The sequence below is a fragment of the Engraulis encrasicolus genome, chromosome 1, assembly GCF_034702125.1.
Source record: "Engraulis encrasicolus isolate BLACKSEA-1 chromosome 1, IST_EnEncr_1.0, whole genome shotgun sequence".
Taxonomy (NCBI): domain Eukaryota; kingdom Metazoa; phylum Chordata; class Actinopteri; order Clupeiformes; family Engraulidae; genus Engraulis; species Engraulis encrasicolus.
Window position 1 is genome coordinate 28,051,069 of NC_085857.1, and position 16,153 is coordinate 28,067,221.

The 16,153-nt window shown below is 41.2% G+C and overlaps 1 protein-coding gene across 1 annotated transcript in view; it reads right to left on the bottom strand.

Annotated features, from left to right (window-relative positions):
• Positions 1–287: 287 nt before the first annotated feature.
• The window catches only part of LOC134456856 (zinc finger protein 84-like), a 179,274-nt gene continuing 163,408 nt past the window's right edge, over positions 288–16,153 (bottom strand). The window contains exon 8 of the mRNA XM_063208455.1: positions 288–2,595. Coding sequence (XP_063064525.1) covers positions 911–2,595 — 1,685 coding nt within the window. The 3' untranslated portion in view covers positions 288–910. The remainder of the gene's footprint in view (positions 2,596–16,153) is intronic.

Here is a 16,153-nt window from a genome sequence, read left to right on the forward strand (position 1 = left end):
TGTAGATGACTGTCATGAAGTGTTAATTATATATTTATGTAGGCCTACCACATTTTAAAAATGTAGGCCTATTGGTTATGCCAGACTAGGCATAGCCTACATTTTCCCTCCTATGACCATGCGAGCAGACGCGCAATGAAAACATGGCGTTTCCTACATTAGTATTTATTAGTCGTCCCCCCCCCTCACCTACAACTTAGTAAAGTAAAGTGCTGGGACTGATTGCTAGGTTACTTTTTTATTGTATTTTTTTAATTGTATTTTAATTTTAATTTTTAATTGTCCTTTTTGAAAGGAAGTTTGTCGACGTCAGTTAAGTCAGCGCAACATGGATTGGTTCAAAGTGTTCAAAGTTGCGGGAAATCGCGGTGATGGGTTAAAGTTGCGCTCTCGCACAGAATTCGTGGGAATTCATTGAAGTTGCGAAAAACGCCGCTATCGCAACATCGCGATTTCCTGGAGGGACTGCCTATTGCTTTACTGACTGGTTAGGAGGGAAAACTGTGCAAACCTCATCACATGACAAAAGTGCATGAACTTCAAAAGGTGTTGCACCACCACACGGAACATACTACAGGTAGCATGACATTCTTACACAAAAACATGAGGCCAGCCTACACTTCCTATATTCATTCCTATTATGCAAGTGAAGAAAAGTCAGGCGCTTCTTAATGAAATGTCATCTTTATAAAAATCAAAACATTTATAACCCACCACTTCCATAGTAAGAACACATTTGTTAACTTTAATATCTACCTGCTACTGTGATGGGTTTTGTTGACATGAATATGAACCTGTAAAAGGCAAACTCTCTGCCCATTATAAAAAATGGCTTCTCATAAACTAGAAATACAACGTCCAGCCTTTATGTCTATACAGTCTCAGGTCATTTATTCACCTTTCATATCCACTACTGAGCAGCACTGTCTTTAGGTGCTCCATCCACCTCCCCATTTACTGGGGTGCTATTCACACTCTGTGAACACTCATGAGATTTCAGGGCTGTAGCGGATTTAAAACTCTGCCCACATTGTCGACATTTGTGGAATTCAATGTTGTGCACTTTTTTCTGGTGCACCTGCAGAGCCTGTGAGTAGGCAAATCTCTCCTCACAGACCGTGCACTGGTAGGGCTTCTCTCCAGTGTGAACTCTCTGGTGGGTCCTCAGTGCTTCTACACGATTGAAAGTCCTCCCACAAACAGAGCAGAGGTGAGGCTTTTCAGCAGTGTGTCGAACTTGGTGACGGTTGAGATTAGCTAGTTTGACAAACCTGAGCTCGCATAAAGAACACTTAAATGGCTTAGAGCGCTCCTCTGCTGAGTGTGTTCTATTGTGGTAAACTAGGCGTGTTTTTGTTCCGAAGCTCTTGTTGCATTGTGTACAAGAAAATGGCTTCGCTCCAGTGTGCATCAACTCGTGTTCTTTAAGGCTGAGTTTTTTTTTGAATCTCATCCCGCACAGCAGACACAAGAAAGGTTTGTCATCTGAATGACTTACTTCATGGCTGCGGAGTTCGCTTGAAGTATAGAACATTTTGGAGCACTGAGTGCATGAATAGGTTTTTTCTCCCTTATGTTTCCTGACATGTACTTTTAAGTATGACGAATTCGTGAAAGCCTTGGGGCAAAGCGAGCACTTGTGTGGTCTTTCCTTAGTATGAACTATCTGATGAGATATTAAACCGCCTTTCTGTCTGAAGGTTTTGTCACAGTGTTTGCAGGCATAAGGTCGGTCATCTGAGTGTACATTCTTGTGAATCTTGAGATTCCGCTGACACGACAGTATTTTCCCACATATGTCACATTCGCATGGAGTAGGTTTTTCTTCAGTACCTGAATGAGTTCTCTGGTGCTTGATGAAATTACTGGAATGTCTGAAAGTTTTGTCACAGTCCTTGCAGGCATACGGTTTTTCTCCTGTGTGTATTCGTTCATGATTAAGAAGAGAATCCTTCGTGCGAAGTACTTTCCCACACACATCACATTCCCAAGGAGGGTGTTTTCTTTCAGTTCCTTGTTTAGGCCAATCTGTTTTCCCACACACATCAAGTTCAATGGATCGTATTCCTTTTGTAGTAATATCATTGGTTCCTGGGTCGTAATCACTGTCGCCGGCATCGTTGTTATCATAATCATCATCATCATCATCATCATCATCACCCCCATCGCTGACGTCCCCTCTGGTTTGAATCTTTGTTCCTTTTGTAGTCGTTCCATTGGTCTCCTTGTGATAATCTTCCTGGACGAGACCTTTTGGGTTTTCATGTGGACACTCACTGGGCGCATCATCATGTGGAGAGATGATGGAGGTGTTTTCAAGTGTAGAGTCAGTTAATGTATCTTCACATGGAGCAGCAGTTGTGGCCTTTTTTTGACCATGCTTACTTTTTAGGTGGCCAGCTAGCCAACTAGGAAATGAAAATCTCTCTCCACACTCCATGCATTTGTAACGCTTGGCGCACTGCCGAGTAGTTTTTGCCTCAACTGTCTTCCTTCCTCTGCTCTGCCTTTTCTGTTCTCCTTCAGGCTCGGTGATGCTCTCCTCGGGTGCAGACAACATTTCTCCGTCCTTTAAGAAGACGTTGAATCCTTCACCTGAGTAAGAAAAAAAGAAAACTTCTTTAAAGCAACCTACTACAATGTCTACAACTGTTTATTTCCCCATCTCCACTCCAGGAGGTAGGGGTATTGTTGCGCTCTAGATGTTGCAAAAATTAACTAGGTGCGTGGACCCAAAATAAGTAGAATGTAAGGTAGGAGCAGGTTCGCACACTAAACAAGACACCATCTCCACTCCACCCATCTCCAATTAAACAATTGAGTTTTATCTTTCAACTATTCTTCCCACCGTTCTCTGACTGGCTGCACAACTTGTGCCTTCAAGTTAGCATGCATAATTGAGCTGGCCTCTTGTGGTTAAATAACACATCATAGCTCGGAAATAGGGGTGGTGTAATCATAGCCTGATTATCATCGACTTTCAAATCTCTTCGCTTCGATTAATGCATTAATGTGTAAATCGTGGGAATATTTAAATAATCTTTGGATTAAATAATTACAATAGAATTAATCTAAATCTAGTATTGTATCTATTTAAATGTAGAATTTTATCTTCGGTATTTTTTATTTTCATGTTCAGATTTAATAGTTTTTTATTTTTTAGAAACATTGAAATTAAGGGGGAAAAACACCTCTTCTCAATTAATCGTAAGTCGATCGATAAGGCAATCAACTAACAATTAATGAATTAATGGATAATTTGCATCCCTAGCTACAATACTGTGGTGTGTCATGTTTAACTTTACACATTGAATACAGGCGTTGCTTACGGAATTCTGTCGTATAATACTAGCTTTCTAGGCCCTTTTTTGACGTTTTCTAGTCGAGGCACAGCTAGTTTTGTGATGGGGCCACAGAAACATATGGCTAGTTTGAAAGTGGAGACTTTGCCCTTTTAGTGGGTGAATACCGTGTCTAAACCTAAGTTAAACCTAAGTTAAACCTTTTGAGTTTTCATGTGGAAACTCACTGGGTGTTTTTTCATGTGGAGAGATGGTGGAGGTGTTTTCAGGTGTAGAGTCAGTTAATGTATCTTCACATGGAGCAGCAGTGGTGGGCTTTTTTTGGGTATGCTTTCTTCTCAGGTGATCAGCTAGCCAGCTAGGAAATGAAAATCTCTCTCCACATTCTGGGCATTCGTAACGCTTGGCGTACTGGCGAGTAGTTTTTGCCTCGACTCTCTTCCTTCCTCTGCTCTGCCTCTTCTGTTCTCCATCAGGCTCGGCGATGCTGTCCTTGGCTGCAGACAACAGTTCTCCGTCCTTTGAGCAGATGTTCAATCCTTCACCTGAATAAGAAAAAGGAAAACTTCTTTAAAGCGTCCTCCTGCAATGTCTACAGCTGTGTTTATTTCCTATCTCCACTCCACCCATCTAAAATTAAACAATTGATGTATATCTTCCAACCACTGGCGTGCACAGACATTTTGAGGGGCAGGTCCTGGGGTGGTGGTGGGGGGCATGTGGAACTGGCGGCTGCAATCACGGTTCGGGGATTTTTTAAATTCACATTTTAATGATTTCATTTCTTTTTTTTTTAAATTAATATTATGTAGGAAAGTTAAAATAATTAGATTACCATGCCTAATGCATCATTTACCGCATGGACTAAAAAGTGTACTGTCGCTTTAACTGTGCGTCTCCAGCGCAGTGATCAGAAAGCGATTCATTCTACAGATTCCTTAGGCCTTCTTGGAAAACTGCATCTCCGGTCATTTTTTCTCCATTAGTACCGATTTTAATTTGTTAATGTGTGTTTTCAAACAGTCAAGACGAATATTAAAGCTCAACTCTCATTTCAAGACGTTGTCAAAAGGATTTAGCCTAGGCCTATTACACGGGTATTGTGAGTGAAAACTGCTACTTTGGGTCCGTGTAAGTAATAACACTTTTTTGGTGGTGTCATAAAGCACAATCCTCTACAGCCTACCTGTTTCCCCCCCGCATAAGACTTTGCTGTGTGCACCCTGCTTTTATTGCTGTGCAGAAGGCTATACAGTGAGTCCAATATGTATTTGATCCCTTTCTGATTTTGTTGGTTTGCCTACTAACAAAGACATGATCAGTCAATAAATGTTATGATAATATGTATTCTAATATGGAGAGACAGAATATCAAAAAGAAAATCCAGAAATTAACTTTAGAATATATATTAATTTATTTCCATTTCATCGAGCAAAATAAGTATTTGATCCCCTGCCAACTGATAACAGTTCCGGGCCCACAGACCAGATGGGCACTTCCGATCAACTTGTCATCTGAATTAAAGACACCTGTACATACTAACATGCATAAAAGACACATTGAATCAGCAGATTCAGTCCATAGTATGAGTGAATCAGTCACACTCCAACCTCACCAGCATGGGAAAGACCAAAGAGCGGTCAAATGATATCAGGGACAAGATTTTAAACCTGAACAAAGATTAAATGGGCTGCAAAGCCAGAAGAAAGAGACTGGGTATTAATGACCCAACTGTTGATGCATTTCTTCCAAAATGTGAGGAATACAAAATGACTATCCATCAGCCTGTCTGGGGTTCTATACAAGATTTGACCTTTTGTAGGGATTTGATAATCATGAGAACAGAAAGAAAGCACCTAGACCTGTACGGGATGAACTAGGCAATGATATCAAAGCTACTGGGACGAAAAATCACTGAGAAAACTACTGGTAGCACTTAATGCCACCAGAGGTTTAAAATCCTGTAGTGCACTTCACATAGGTACTGTATGCTTCAGAAGGAAACCAACAGGTCATCAGCCTGGTTTCGTCATACAGGATATGATAAGGAGTACTGTAGTCAGATGAAACCAATCAAGCTGTTTGGCATTAACACAATCAATGTGTTTTTTGAGAAGAGAACAGCTTCAATGGAACAACCCTCCTCACCAATCAATGCATGAAAGTTGGTGTCATTATGGTTTGAGGGTGTTGTCTGGCATTATGGTTGAGGCACAGGACAACCTTCACATCATCAACGAATGGATGGAGGGAGACATGTTATGTGCAATCCTGAGTGCAAACGTCCTTCCCTCCTCCACTACACTGAAGGTGGGCCATTTTTGGATCTCCCAACATGACAATAATACACACATACAGTCAAAGCAACGAAGGAGTGGTCAATAAGAAGCATATTAAAGTAGTGAAGCTCCATTAAAGTGGAGGGAACTGAACCTCCCATTTGCCAAGCTACAGTCTCACTATAGTAATACTCTGCAAAGGGCAAAAAATAATATCTCTATATCACAAACATTGTCATCCAGTAACTAACAGAAGCATCTAACCTCAGTTGCTAGACAACTAGGGCTTTGCCACAAACACTCTGCATCTCAAAGAAAAATGGCCAAAAATAATTTCTACTATATGCACAAACATTGTCATCAACTAAAAGAAGCATCTGACCTCAGTGCTAGACAACTAGGGCTTTGCCACAAAAGCACTTTATCTTCTTTAGCTAAGGGGGATCAAATACTTATTTGCCTAAATTAAATCCAACTAAATTAAAATACAAATAATAAAAATTATTATTTTCTGGAATTTCTTTTGATATTTTTGTCTCTTCATGTTTGAATACATATTATCATAAATTTATAGACTGATCATGTCTTTATAAGGGGGCAAACCGGCAAAATCAGCAAGGGATCAAATACATATTGGACTCACTGTAAGTGGCAGATTACGCACAACCTTTTTTCTCCCTGGCCCTGACCGCTGTTAACTTCTGTTCCATGCCGTCTGTCACAAATGTGATTTGGTACGTTGCATATTTCATCAGGAGGCCAACGTTTCCCAAACATACCCACATGAATCCTCTTGCTGTTTCCTAAACATTCTGTTAATCCTGAGACCTGAAACTGTTTGAGCAACTTCTGGATTCATTAGGCTAATATAATGGTTGTTGCAATCATGTTACAGGTGTTATTTGTTGACATAACTTTGGCTACCTCTTCTGCAGTAGATTTTTATGCACAATTTGCAAAGTCTCATTATAAAAGCCAGGGCTCTCTTTAGATCACTTTCAAAGTCACAAGCAACTTTCAACATCATAAATAGGCTATCTTGACTGTTACCTGGCTGGAAGGGAGAACGGTGTGTGGGACTGCCGTCACACTGCTGCCTGTGCAACGCGCTTCCGAATCCGTCAGTTCAAGCGCGCTCACGTTGACAAATGGAGGGATGTGCCGTTGGAGCGGGCATGAGGCATTTTGGGGCATTATTATCACACGATTTTAATGGACAATTATGTCTAAATGATGATGGGAACATCGACTACATCGTTAACCCTACATTTAAGGAAGAGGCTACATTTAATTAAAAATGAAAAATACTTTCAAAAGGGCACTTTTGTCCGTTAAAGGCACCTTGGTGTTGCCGAAGCAACAACTCGTGTCTATCTGTGCACGTCTATGCTTCCAACTATTCTTCCCACCGTTCTATGACTGGCTGCACAACTTGTGCCTTCAAGTTGGCATGCATAATTGAGCTGGTCCCTTTTGGTTAAACAACACATGGGTTCACCGTGTTTGTAAACAAGATATTGTGAGGAGGGGCAAGACACTGGCAGCCAACCAGGTGAGCAAAATGTATGACCAACAGTGGTTTCCAACAATCAGGTTGAGTTGTGCACAGTTAGTTTCGTGCAGTCAGAGGAAAACAAAAATGTAGAACCCATGTATACATCCTAGCTTGGAAATAGGAGTGATGTCATCACACATCAAGAGAATGGCTACAGTACTGTGGTGTGCAATGTAAAGTGATACTGTCCCATTTTTCGGAAATAAGCTTATTTTTCACGCCCCCTTGAATTAAATAATAGGGGTTTTACCATTCTCCTGTATTTTCAAACGTTCTCTGGGTATGGCAGTGCAACTTCTACCTCCAAGCTAGCGGTTAACATGGACTCCAATGAGACCAGCTGGCGGCTAACTTCTCATAGGACCAGTTAGCCGCATAAGGTTTTTCACCTGTGTGCAGTCGTTGATGATTAAGAAGACTCTTCTGATGAAGAAGTGTTTCCCCACACACATCACATTCCCAAGGAGGGTGCTTTCTTTCTGTTCTTTGTTTAGGCCCATCTGACAGTCCATGTGGCTCGTCTGAATGAGTTCTCTGGTGTTGTCTGAAAGTATTGTAATGTCTGAAAGTTTTCCCACAGTCTTGGCAGGCATAAGGCCTTTCATCTGTATGCAGTCGTTGATGACATACTAATGTTGTTTGATGTCTGAACGTTTTCTCACAGTGCTTGCAGGCATAAGGTTTCTCACCTGTGTGCAGTTGTTTATGCCTAATGAGACTTGCCTTACAGGTAAGTGTTTTCCCACAAACATCACATTCCCAAGGAGGGTGTTTCCTTTCAGTTCCTTGTTTAGGCCCATTGGTGTTGACTGTTTTGTGACTGTCAAGCACAGACACTCTTGTCAAAGTTTTCACACATACATCACGGTTATCGTCACCATCGTCATCATCATTCTCATCACTGGCGTCCCCTTCGGTTTGGATCTTTCTTCCTTTTGTAGTCATTCCATTGGTCTCCTGGTGACAATCTTCCTGGACGAGACCTTTTGAGTTTTCATGTGGGGACTCACTGGGTGTGTTTTCATGTAGAGATATGGTGGAGGTGTTTTCATGTGGAGCAGCAGTGGTGGCCTTTTTTGGGGTATGCTTTCTTCTTAGGTGGTCAGCTAGCCAGCTAGGAAATGAAAACCGCTCTCCACAATCCATGCATCCGTAACGCTTGGGGTACTGGCGAGTAGTTTTTGCATCGTCTCTCTTTCTTCCTCTGCTCTGCCTCTTCTGTTCCCCCTCGGCGATCCTCTCCTCGGGTGCAGACAGCATTCCTTTGTCCCTTGAGTAGATGTTGAATCCTTCACCTGTATAAGAAAAAGTTTTTAAGAAAGTCTTCACCTGAATAAGAAAAAGACTTCTTTAACCCTCGTAAGGTGTTCGGGTCATTTTGACCCCTTTTCAGTTTTTAGCTTGAGACAAATAGTATCAGTTATTATTCTTTCACACTGAGATTCACAGGCTTTGCCAACCCCGCCCATTTCTAGTACACAGGAGGTGTTCCCGTATCACTTTGGGGGGCTTATATATCAATATTTTATAAACATTCTGATACAACAGCGATCAGATGTTGAGTAGATAAGGCAGAGGGTGAAGTATGTGGGAAAAGATGTGCAGATATTGTTTGGTCGTTCAAGTTGTGCATCAATGTTTCAACCATACGAGAGCTTGGATTGAGTTTACTCATTTTCTCCACTGTCTCCTCATCTTTCTGTCTGTGTATCTCCCACCCTCAAAAACATAAATGAATAAAAATTCACAGGTAGAGTGAGGGGAACATGAGGGTGATAATTTTTTCCTTTTCCATTTCCTTATTCATTATTTTTCTATATGCCCGGGTCAAATCGATCCGAACACCTTCTGTGTAACCAAAACACGAACACCTTACAAGGGTTAAAGCAACATTCTACAATGTCTGGAGCCGTGTTTATTTCTAATCTCCACTTGGGGGAAAGGTGCACTCATAGAGGTAGAACATTAGAAAACAGCCCTAAAGGCACAGTCCTAAAGAGCATTACACCTGATATCCATTTTATTTCCCCCACATACTTACTTTCTGGGCTGTAATCCATGTCGTCGTCATCATCATCTTGATAACATGGGTCATCGTCATCTCTGATTTCCTCCTCTGAGGTTCGCATCTTAAAAACTCCGTCAGGCCCCAGCGTGTCATGGCAGTCTTGTAGCTTCACTGACAGCACAGGCAGTGTCAGTTGCCGTGGTGATGTCAGTGTACCATCAACAGTAGACAATGGAACATCTGCTTGGTCATCCTCAAGTTTCGGTTCCTTCGATAATGTCCGTGTACCATCACCAGGAGACAGTGGAACATCATCTGGGTCATCCTCAAGTTGCCGTGGTGATGTCAGTGTACTATTACCAGGAGACAATAGAACATCATCTGTCGGGTCTTCCTCCAGTTCCTGTGCTGATGTCAGCATGACGTCATCAGGAGGCATTGAAACATTTGCTGGGTCGTCCTCCGAGGTACAGGACAGGAAGAGGTTTGGTGGGATCTCACATACCTAAAATGGCAACACGCAACTGTATTTGTTAGAAGATTTCTTTTCCAAACAAATACAAACACACACAAGTCATATCAAGGATTCAAAGGAAACAGTCCTACCTCAGCACCAATGCTAGTTTTCAAAGGAGGGCAGAGCAGAGTGTTCTGTGATGCAACATCCTGTGATGTAACATCCTGGTCCTCCTGTGACGTTCCTGCTTCTGAGGAACCTGTCTCTGGCTCACAAGGTTGACAGTCTGGGAGGGTAGTTGTTGTCTGTAAACACACACACACACACACACACACACACACACACACACACACACACACACACACACACACACACACACACACACACACACACACACACACACACACGCACACCTTTAACAACTAGAAGCACTCAGAGGGCGCAGACCTCCGACAAGGCATCAGGAAGAAGGAAGAATCGTCCTAGTTCCGGTTCGTGATATACTGTACAGGCCAGCAATAGTGAAGAATCTTTTCAAAAAGTCCTAGTTCCGGTTCGTGATCCGGATCACCACCAGAATTTAATCACTTGTTCCTTGGGTCACTATCAACAACTCCACAAAGTTTCGGCCAAATCCGTTGATTAGTTTTTCAGTTATGCTGCTGACAAACGAACAAACAGACAAAGACACCAACACGACCAAAAACATTACCTCCTTTGCGGAGGTAATAATGAAGTTCCTGCATCTGAGGAACCAGGCTCTGGCTCACTGGGACGACAGGCTGATGGAACAGTTCCCTGTCTGCACACACAGCTCCACGGATACTGGTTCCTTGACAAGTACACACTACAGGCTATTCAGATTACTGCCTGAAGAATTTAAGAGTACCTTTCTATGGTGGGTTAAAACGTAGATATACTTGGAATAGAAAGCCAAAACGCAGCAAAAAATGGGTCGTCCAAATTACACAAACATTAATTTCTCATGAGTCAAGTCAAAAAGAATTTCTGAATGCAATTTCTATTTACTGAATAAATCAGGAATTCATTTTATAGTGAGCCATCTCCTGCACCATAACCGTCCGACTCTCACCGTGTTGGTGTGGAAGGATTATTTTTCCACATGCATTCTCTGTTGCCTCAGTTCTGCCAGCGAACAGACAGTTGGGGTGACCTTCGCCTCTGAAGAAGATGCATGGTCAATTTTAGGCTTCGGCAGGCAAGCTACCTCTATAGCTGTGTTCATGGAATCCTGGTAAATGACTGAATGACTGAGTACATTTCTAACTAGTACCCCTACTTCACGTCCTGTTCTTTCACTTGTGGCCTCTTGTGCTACGCGAATGGCCCGCCCCCATGGAGAAAGCAATAACGTCATCATCCCAATTGCAAACAGGAAAATGGCCTTTAAATTGTGGTTTACACATTGAATAAAACTTCTATTGAGTCATTTCACGTGAAATCAGACACTTTGGGACCCGACCGACACGGATTGCAATCATACTTACTGTGCCTGTTTAGTAGCAAGGTAGCAGCCCAGAACTGCATGTGTGAATCTGACACCAATATTAAGGGAGAAACAGACTAGCGAAAGGTTACATATGAGGGAAGGACACTATGCATTCAGCCTTGATTATATCAGTCACTGTAGGTCACAAACAGATGTCCGTGGTGTTATTTGAAAGCTGTTTTCCAGCTCTACAAATTACACAAACAGCATGGAATACAACAACCCTCAGAATATGAATGATAATAAATTGAAAAATTAAAAATTGAATATCAAAAAAATATATAATTTAAAATGGCCAGTTCTTTGTCGACCCATAGCCTGCAATATCATGAACAACACCTGAAATGCTGGTGTTTGGTTCTTTATTCATTTAAGAGATAATGTGACTCAAAAATATGGCATCATACAAATCATATGGTAATACCATAGTAATATCACATGACAGCATGTCTATCGGAATATGTGAAGGATGGAGATGGTCCATGAAGATGCAGGAAGTTCAGTTTCACCTCTCCAGTGCTCGACATACATTCCTCAACACATGCTAGCCACTTGTTGACATCATATACAGCTACAACATACCCTTTGATGCTTGAACATTTCGAAAATTCCTTTACTGAGCTTATTCTTTCAACCCTGCCTTTTCTGAATGCTTAAAATGGTCTAGCTTCCACTGTGTCCATTGACAATGGGCAGAAGCCGTGTAGTTTTTGAGTATCTGGAATAGGGACCGACAACGGTGCAGGGCCCACTGGGAAAATGCCCGTTATGCCAGATGGCCAGACCAGCCCTGTCCCTGACACTACCCTATTACTACTCCAATACAACTAATTTCAACCATTATGTCCTTTATCTCTGAAATGAATAAAGAACCAAACACCCCATTTTCAGGTGTTGTTTATGACCTTACAGGCTATGTTAAGACAAGAAACCAGCCATTTTAAAATATATGTTTTTTTGATATTCAAATTTTCAATGTATCATAATTCATATTCTGAAGGTTGTTGTATTCCATGCTGTGTGTGTAATTTGTAGAGCCAGAAAAGAGCTTTCAAACAACACCTCAGACATCCTTTTGTGACTTACACTGACTGATATAATCAAGGCTGAATGCATAGTGTCCTACCCTTACATGTAAACCTTTGCTAGTCTGTTTCTCCCTTAATATTGGTGTCAGATTCACACAAATTCAGTTCTGGGGTGCTACCTTGCTACTAAACAGGCACAGCAAGTATGATTGAAATCCGTGTCGGTCGGGTCCCAAAGTGTCTGACTTCATGTGAAATGACCCTATTGCCAATGACGTCTTGAATCGCATCACAAGGCCATGAGCAAAAGGAGAGGACAGGAGGGACTAGATTGAGATGGACTCACTGAGTGAATAACTGACAGGCAGCCTACCAATGCAGTGATGTCATTTCCTCTTCCACACGGACACGGTTGGCCCCTCTGTCCAATTACATCATCACGGTACTTCCTGTGGAGAGTCACGGTAGGCAGAGTGTTAGAATATGCAGAAATGTTTAGACCTACTTTGTGAATCACAATGGCTACTCTTCATTAATAGCAGAACATCAAAAGCAAACAGCAACTGAAATTTTAACACGACACACAGGATGCAGGAAATTCTACATTCAACCAAGTGCTTTTCCTCAGATTCACTAACAAAAAGGGCCACTGCTAAGGTTTTGGGGGCCCTAAGCATACGGTTTAGGGAGGCCCCCTGATAATGTAATAATAATAATTATTATTATTAATAATTGTATTATTATTATTATTATTATTATTATGCTATTATTGCTAAAGTCTAAGAAATGCACAGCACAGCTAAACTTTAGATAGGTCTACTAGGTTTAGGTTACTTGGTGCTGAAAGATGTTATTATTCTGTTAAATAGAAAAAGAGGTCATTAAACTGCAATAGAAGGGGTGCGTGGCCTTTAATTGCCTGCCCAGTTAGGCTATGCATGCAAGCTGCATAGAAGAAAATGGGCTATGGTCAAAAACTCGCTGCCTGGTGTATTTTTTGAGTTGGCCAGAATCAGAATGACACTGTGCAGGTTATGTGCAGAAGCTGAAAGTAGTGTTTCTGAAAACTTAAACGACGTCAAGCCAGTGCACTTAAGCGTGCAGAAATTTCGTCCATCCCCTGTATCTCTCCATCGCTTGCTCGAGTTCTGTTTGTTGAATGCGCGTTTCCCCCCTGGACACTGCAAAATAGTGAATGGATGAACAGTTGAAAAACTTTGTACATTTGGCTGGGCAAGACACACAAACTGTTTGAAGTAGCCTAGGTAATGGCCCAGGTGAAAAAAACATATACTTAAAGTGTACTTTTTTTGACCGTACTTAGTACAAAGTGTACTATTTTCTGCGATTTAAAGTGCGCTTCATTGCACTATTAGTGCGCTGAAGCACTACTAAAGCAGTACTTCAGCACACTTGCAGCACACTGAGGATGCTAAATTGGCACCGCTTTTGGACAACTTTAAGTGCACTACAAGCATACTTTTGAAAGTATGCTCCAAACACGCTTTTCATGCATTCGTATGGCATTAATAGTGTGCTTGAGTACACTTCTATAACATTTTATTGTTACTAGAAGTACAATAAAAGTATATTAACTTTATGCTTCTTTGGACTACATTGGAACATTTTAAGTATGTAAAAAGTATATCATATTAAGTATTGTAAATATATAACAGGTATGCTTGAAGTATATTTACAGTACACTCCCAAGTACAACGAATAATATAAATGTAATACTACAATCCATGCTGGATCTCAGAGCTTGTACATTACACACAGCCACATGTTACAGTAGTGATACAGTATGCATGCCTAGCAAGCACGACTGACATTTACAATCATTGCATTGTTACAGAGATTTCAGATATACATTTCACTTTACTTCATTCTTGTTCCACCTTCCTGAAGTTGATCTATTGAATTGATCACGAATGGTGGCCCTTGATTCTTTGTTTGAACAACTAGTTCCAACTTACCTCTCACCATGATATCATGGGAAGTGTGAGTCTATATATACCAGAACATATACGTGACCATCATAATGACGGTGGGAACATGGCCATTTTTTGTGTACCACTTTAAAATGTTAAAACTCCTACAATAAATGCAGAATATAACAATGAGTAATATTTTCATGCAAAACAAAGATATTCCTTAGAGGTAAATGGCTTTCTGTTTGAGAAATTTAGCTCCAAGAAGTGCATTGCATGATGGTACATGCATGATGATGCATGATGGGTAAATGCACTTTGTGTAAGCACACTTTGAATATATTTGGATGAAGCACAATCATGGTGCACTTAGAAAAAGTATACTTCCAATATGTTAAAGTGATTTACTTTAAAGTGCACTATAGAAAATCACACTTCGAAGTCACTTGGGTGAAGTATAATCAAAGTGCACTTAAAAAAAGTGCAATTGCAATATGTTATTAAAAAATACACTTTTAGTAAGTTCACTATTAGAACACTATTAGTATATTCCTCTAAATACACTTTAGCCAAACATCTTCTAAGTGCACTTTATGTATGGTTCGCAAAGTGTACTTTCTTTGAGAGCAACTTAATTACATCTAATTTTAAGTACACTTTAAATAAGCATATTGTAAACATACTTTTCCTTAGCACAAAAAGTGTGAGTGCGCTTTTAACATGCTAAGTACACTTCAGTCGTGCTTTTATTGTACTAAATTGAACCACTTTTTCACCTGGGGGAGTATGCGCGGACATGATCGCAGTGCAGCGAATTGTGGACTGAAGCACCATCATCTTAGACCAATTTGAGTCCCATGCGTGCGTAAAGGTTTCTTTTCCTCTCCTCAGAGCGCATTTGCCAAGGCACGCAGCATTCCAGACAAGGCGTTCCATAGACAGTTTTATTTGGGCATTGTATTACGTTTTGTTTTGTGACTAATTTAAATTTGGCTAACGTCAGGAAGATTGGGCTACACTTGGCTTGGAGTTGGGACCTTTCATAATGCCGGGAGTGAAGGATGTCCAACAGGAAATTAGTAAACAACACAAAATGTTGGATTTTCACAGCTTTAACGACGCTAATTCAAAGTCCAATGTTTAACCGTTTTGAGCAGTTCAGATCCACTTTGTTAGGCAGTTCGTCAGATGGCTTGCTAGCGAGTGATCGTATTAGGCAAAATAGTGAGTTTGCGCGAATTGAGTAATTGGATACACATTTTCAAGGTGAAATGGTGAGTCTGTTCATAAATACTGAATATATATGTATTGCAATGTAATTTAATACTTTTAATGAAAGCTTTCAGTCAATCTCAGTCTTGGAGGCCCCTATTTTGTAGCCACAATGGACGAGGCCTAACGCTGGCTGCGTAGTCTGCGTATGCGCAGCGGCGGCCCTGCTGCTAACAAACACATAATCCTCAAAAACTCAATAGTGTGCTGACCTTTTTTTTACCACCCAAAAAATGAACACTAAAAGAGGTCATTGTGACTGCTGTTTGGAAACAAATCTGTGTTAGTAGAGCATATAAAAAACATGGAAGGACCCTGACGGCTCTGACTGTGGATGGTGGAGGAGGGACACTAATGGGTCTGACTGAGGATAGTGGATGGTGGATGTGATGAAGAGGATGGAGCAGGCACGGCGCCAGAAAATCAGCTTTGGATGGGCCAGAATATTTTTGGGTGGCACTTCATTAGGCCTATAACATCACGTCCTCATAACAAAACGTCTGATTTTTACTCGAATATTATATGTGCGTATATTCAGTGTTTCCTCATTGTGAAGATTCTCGGATGAAGTTATGGCGGCGGGGGTAGGGTAGCCCATTCATTAATTTCCTCCCTCACAGTCTCGTCGCATTGTCCCATCACCAAATATTGTTATTGCCCCCAAACCCCACATTTCTTTTGCAAACATGCATAGGCCTGTATGAAGATGACAATGATTAAGATCCACGCTGTGTTACTTATGTCACTGGAGTTGTTTTAGGAGCTCGAAAATGCGGGTGAGACACATGGCACTTCTCCAGTGCTTGCGCCA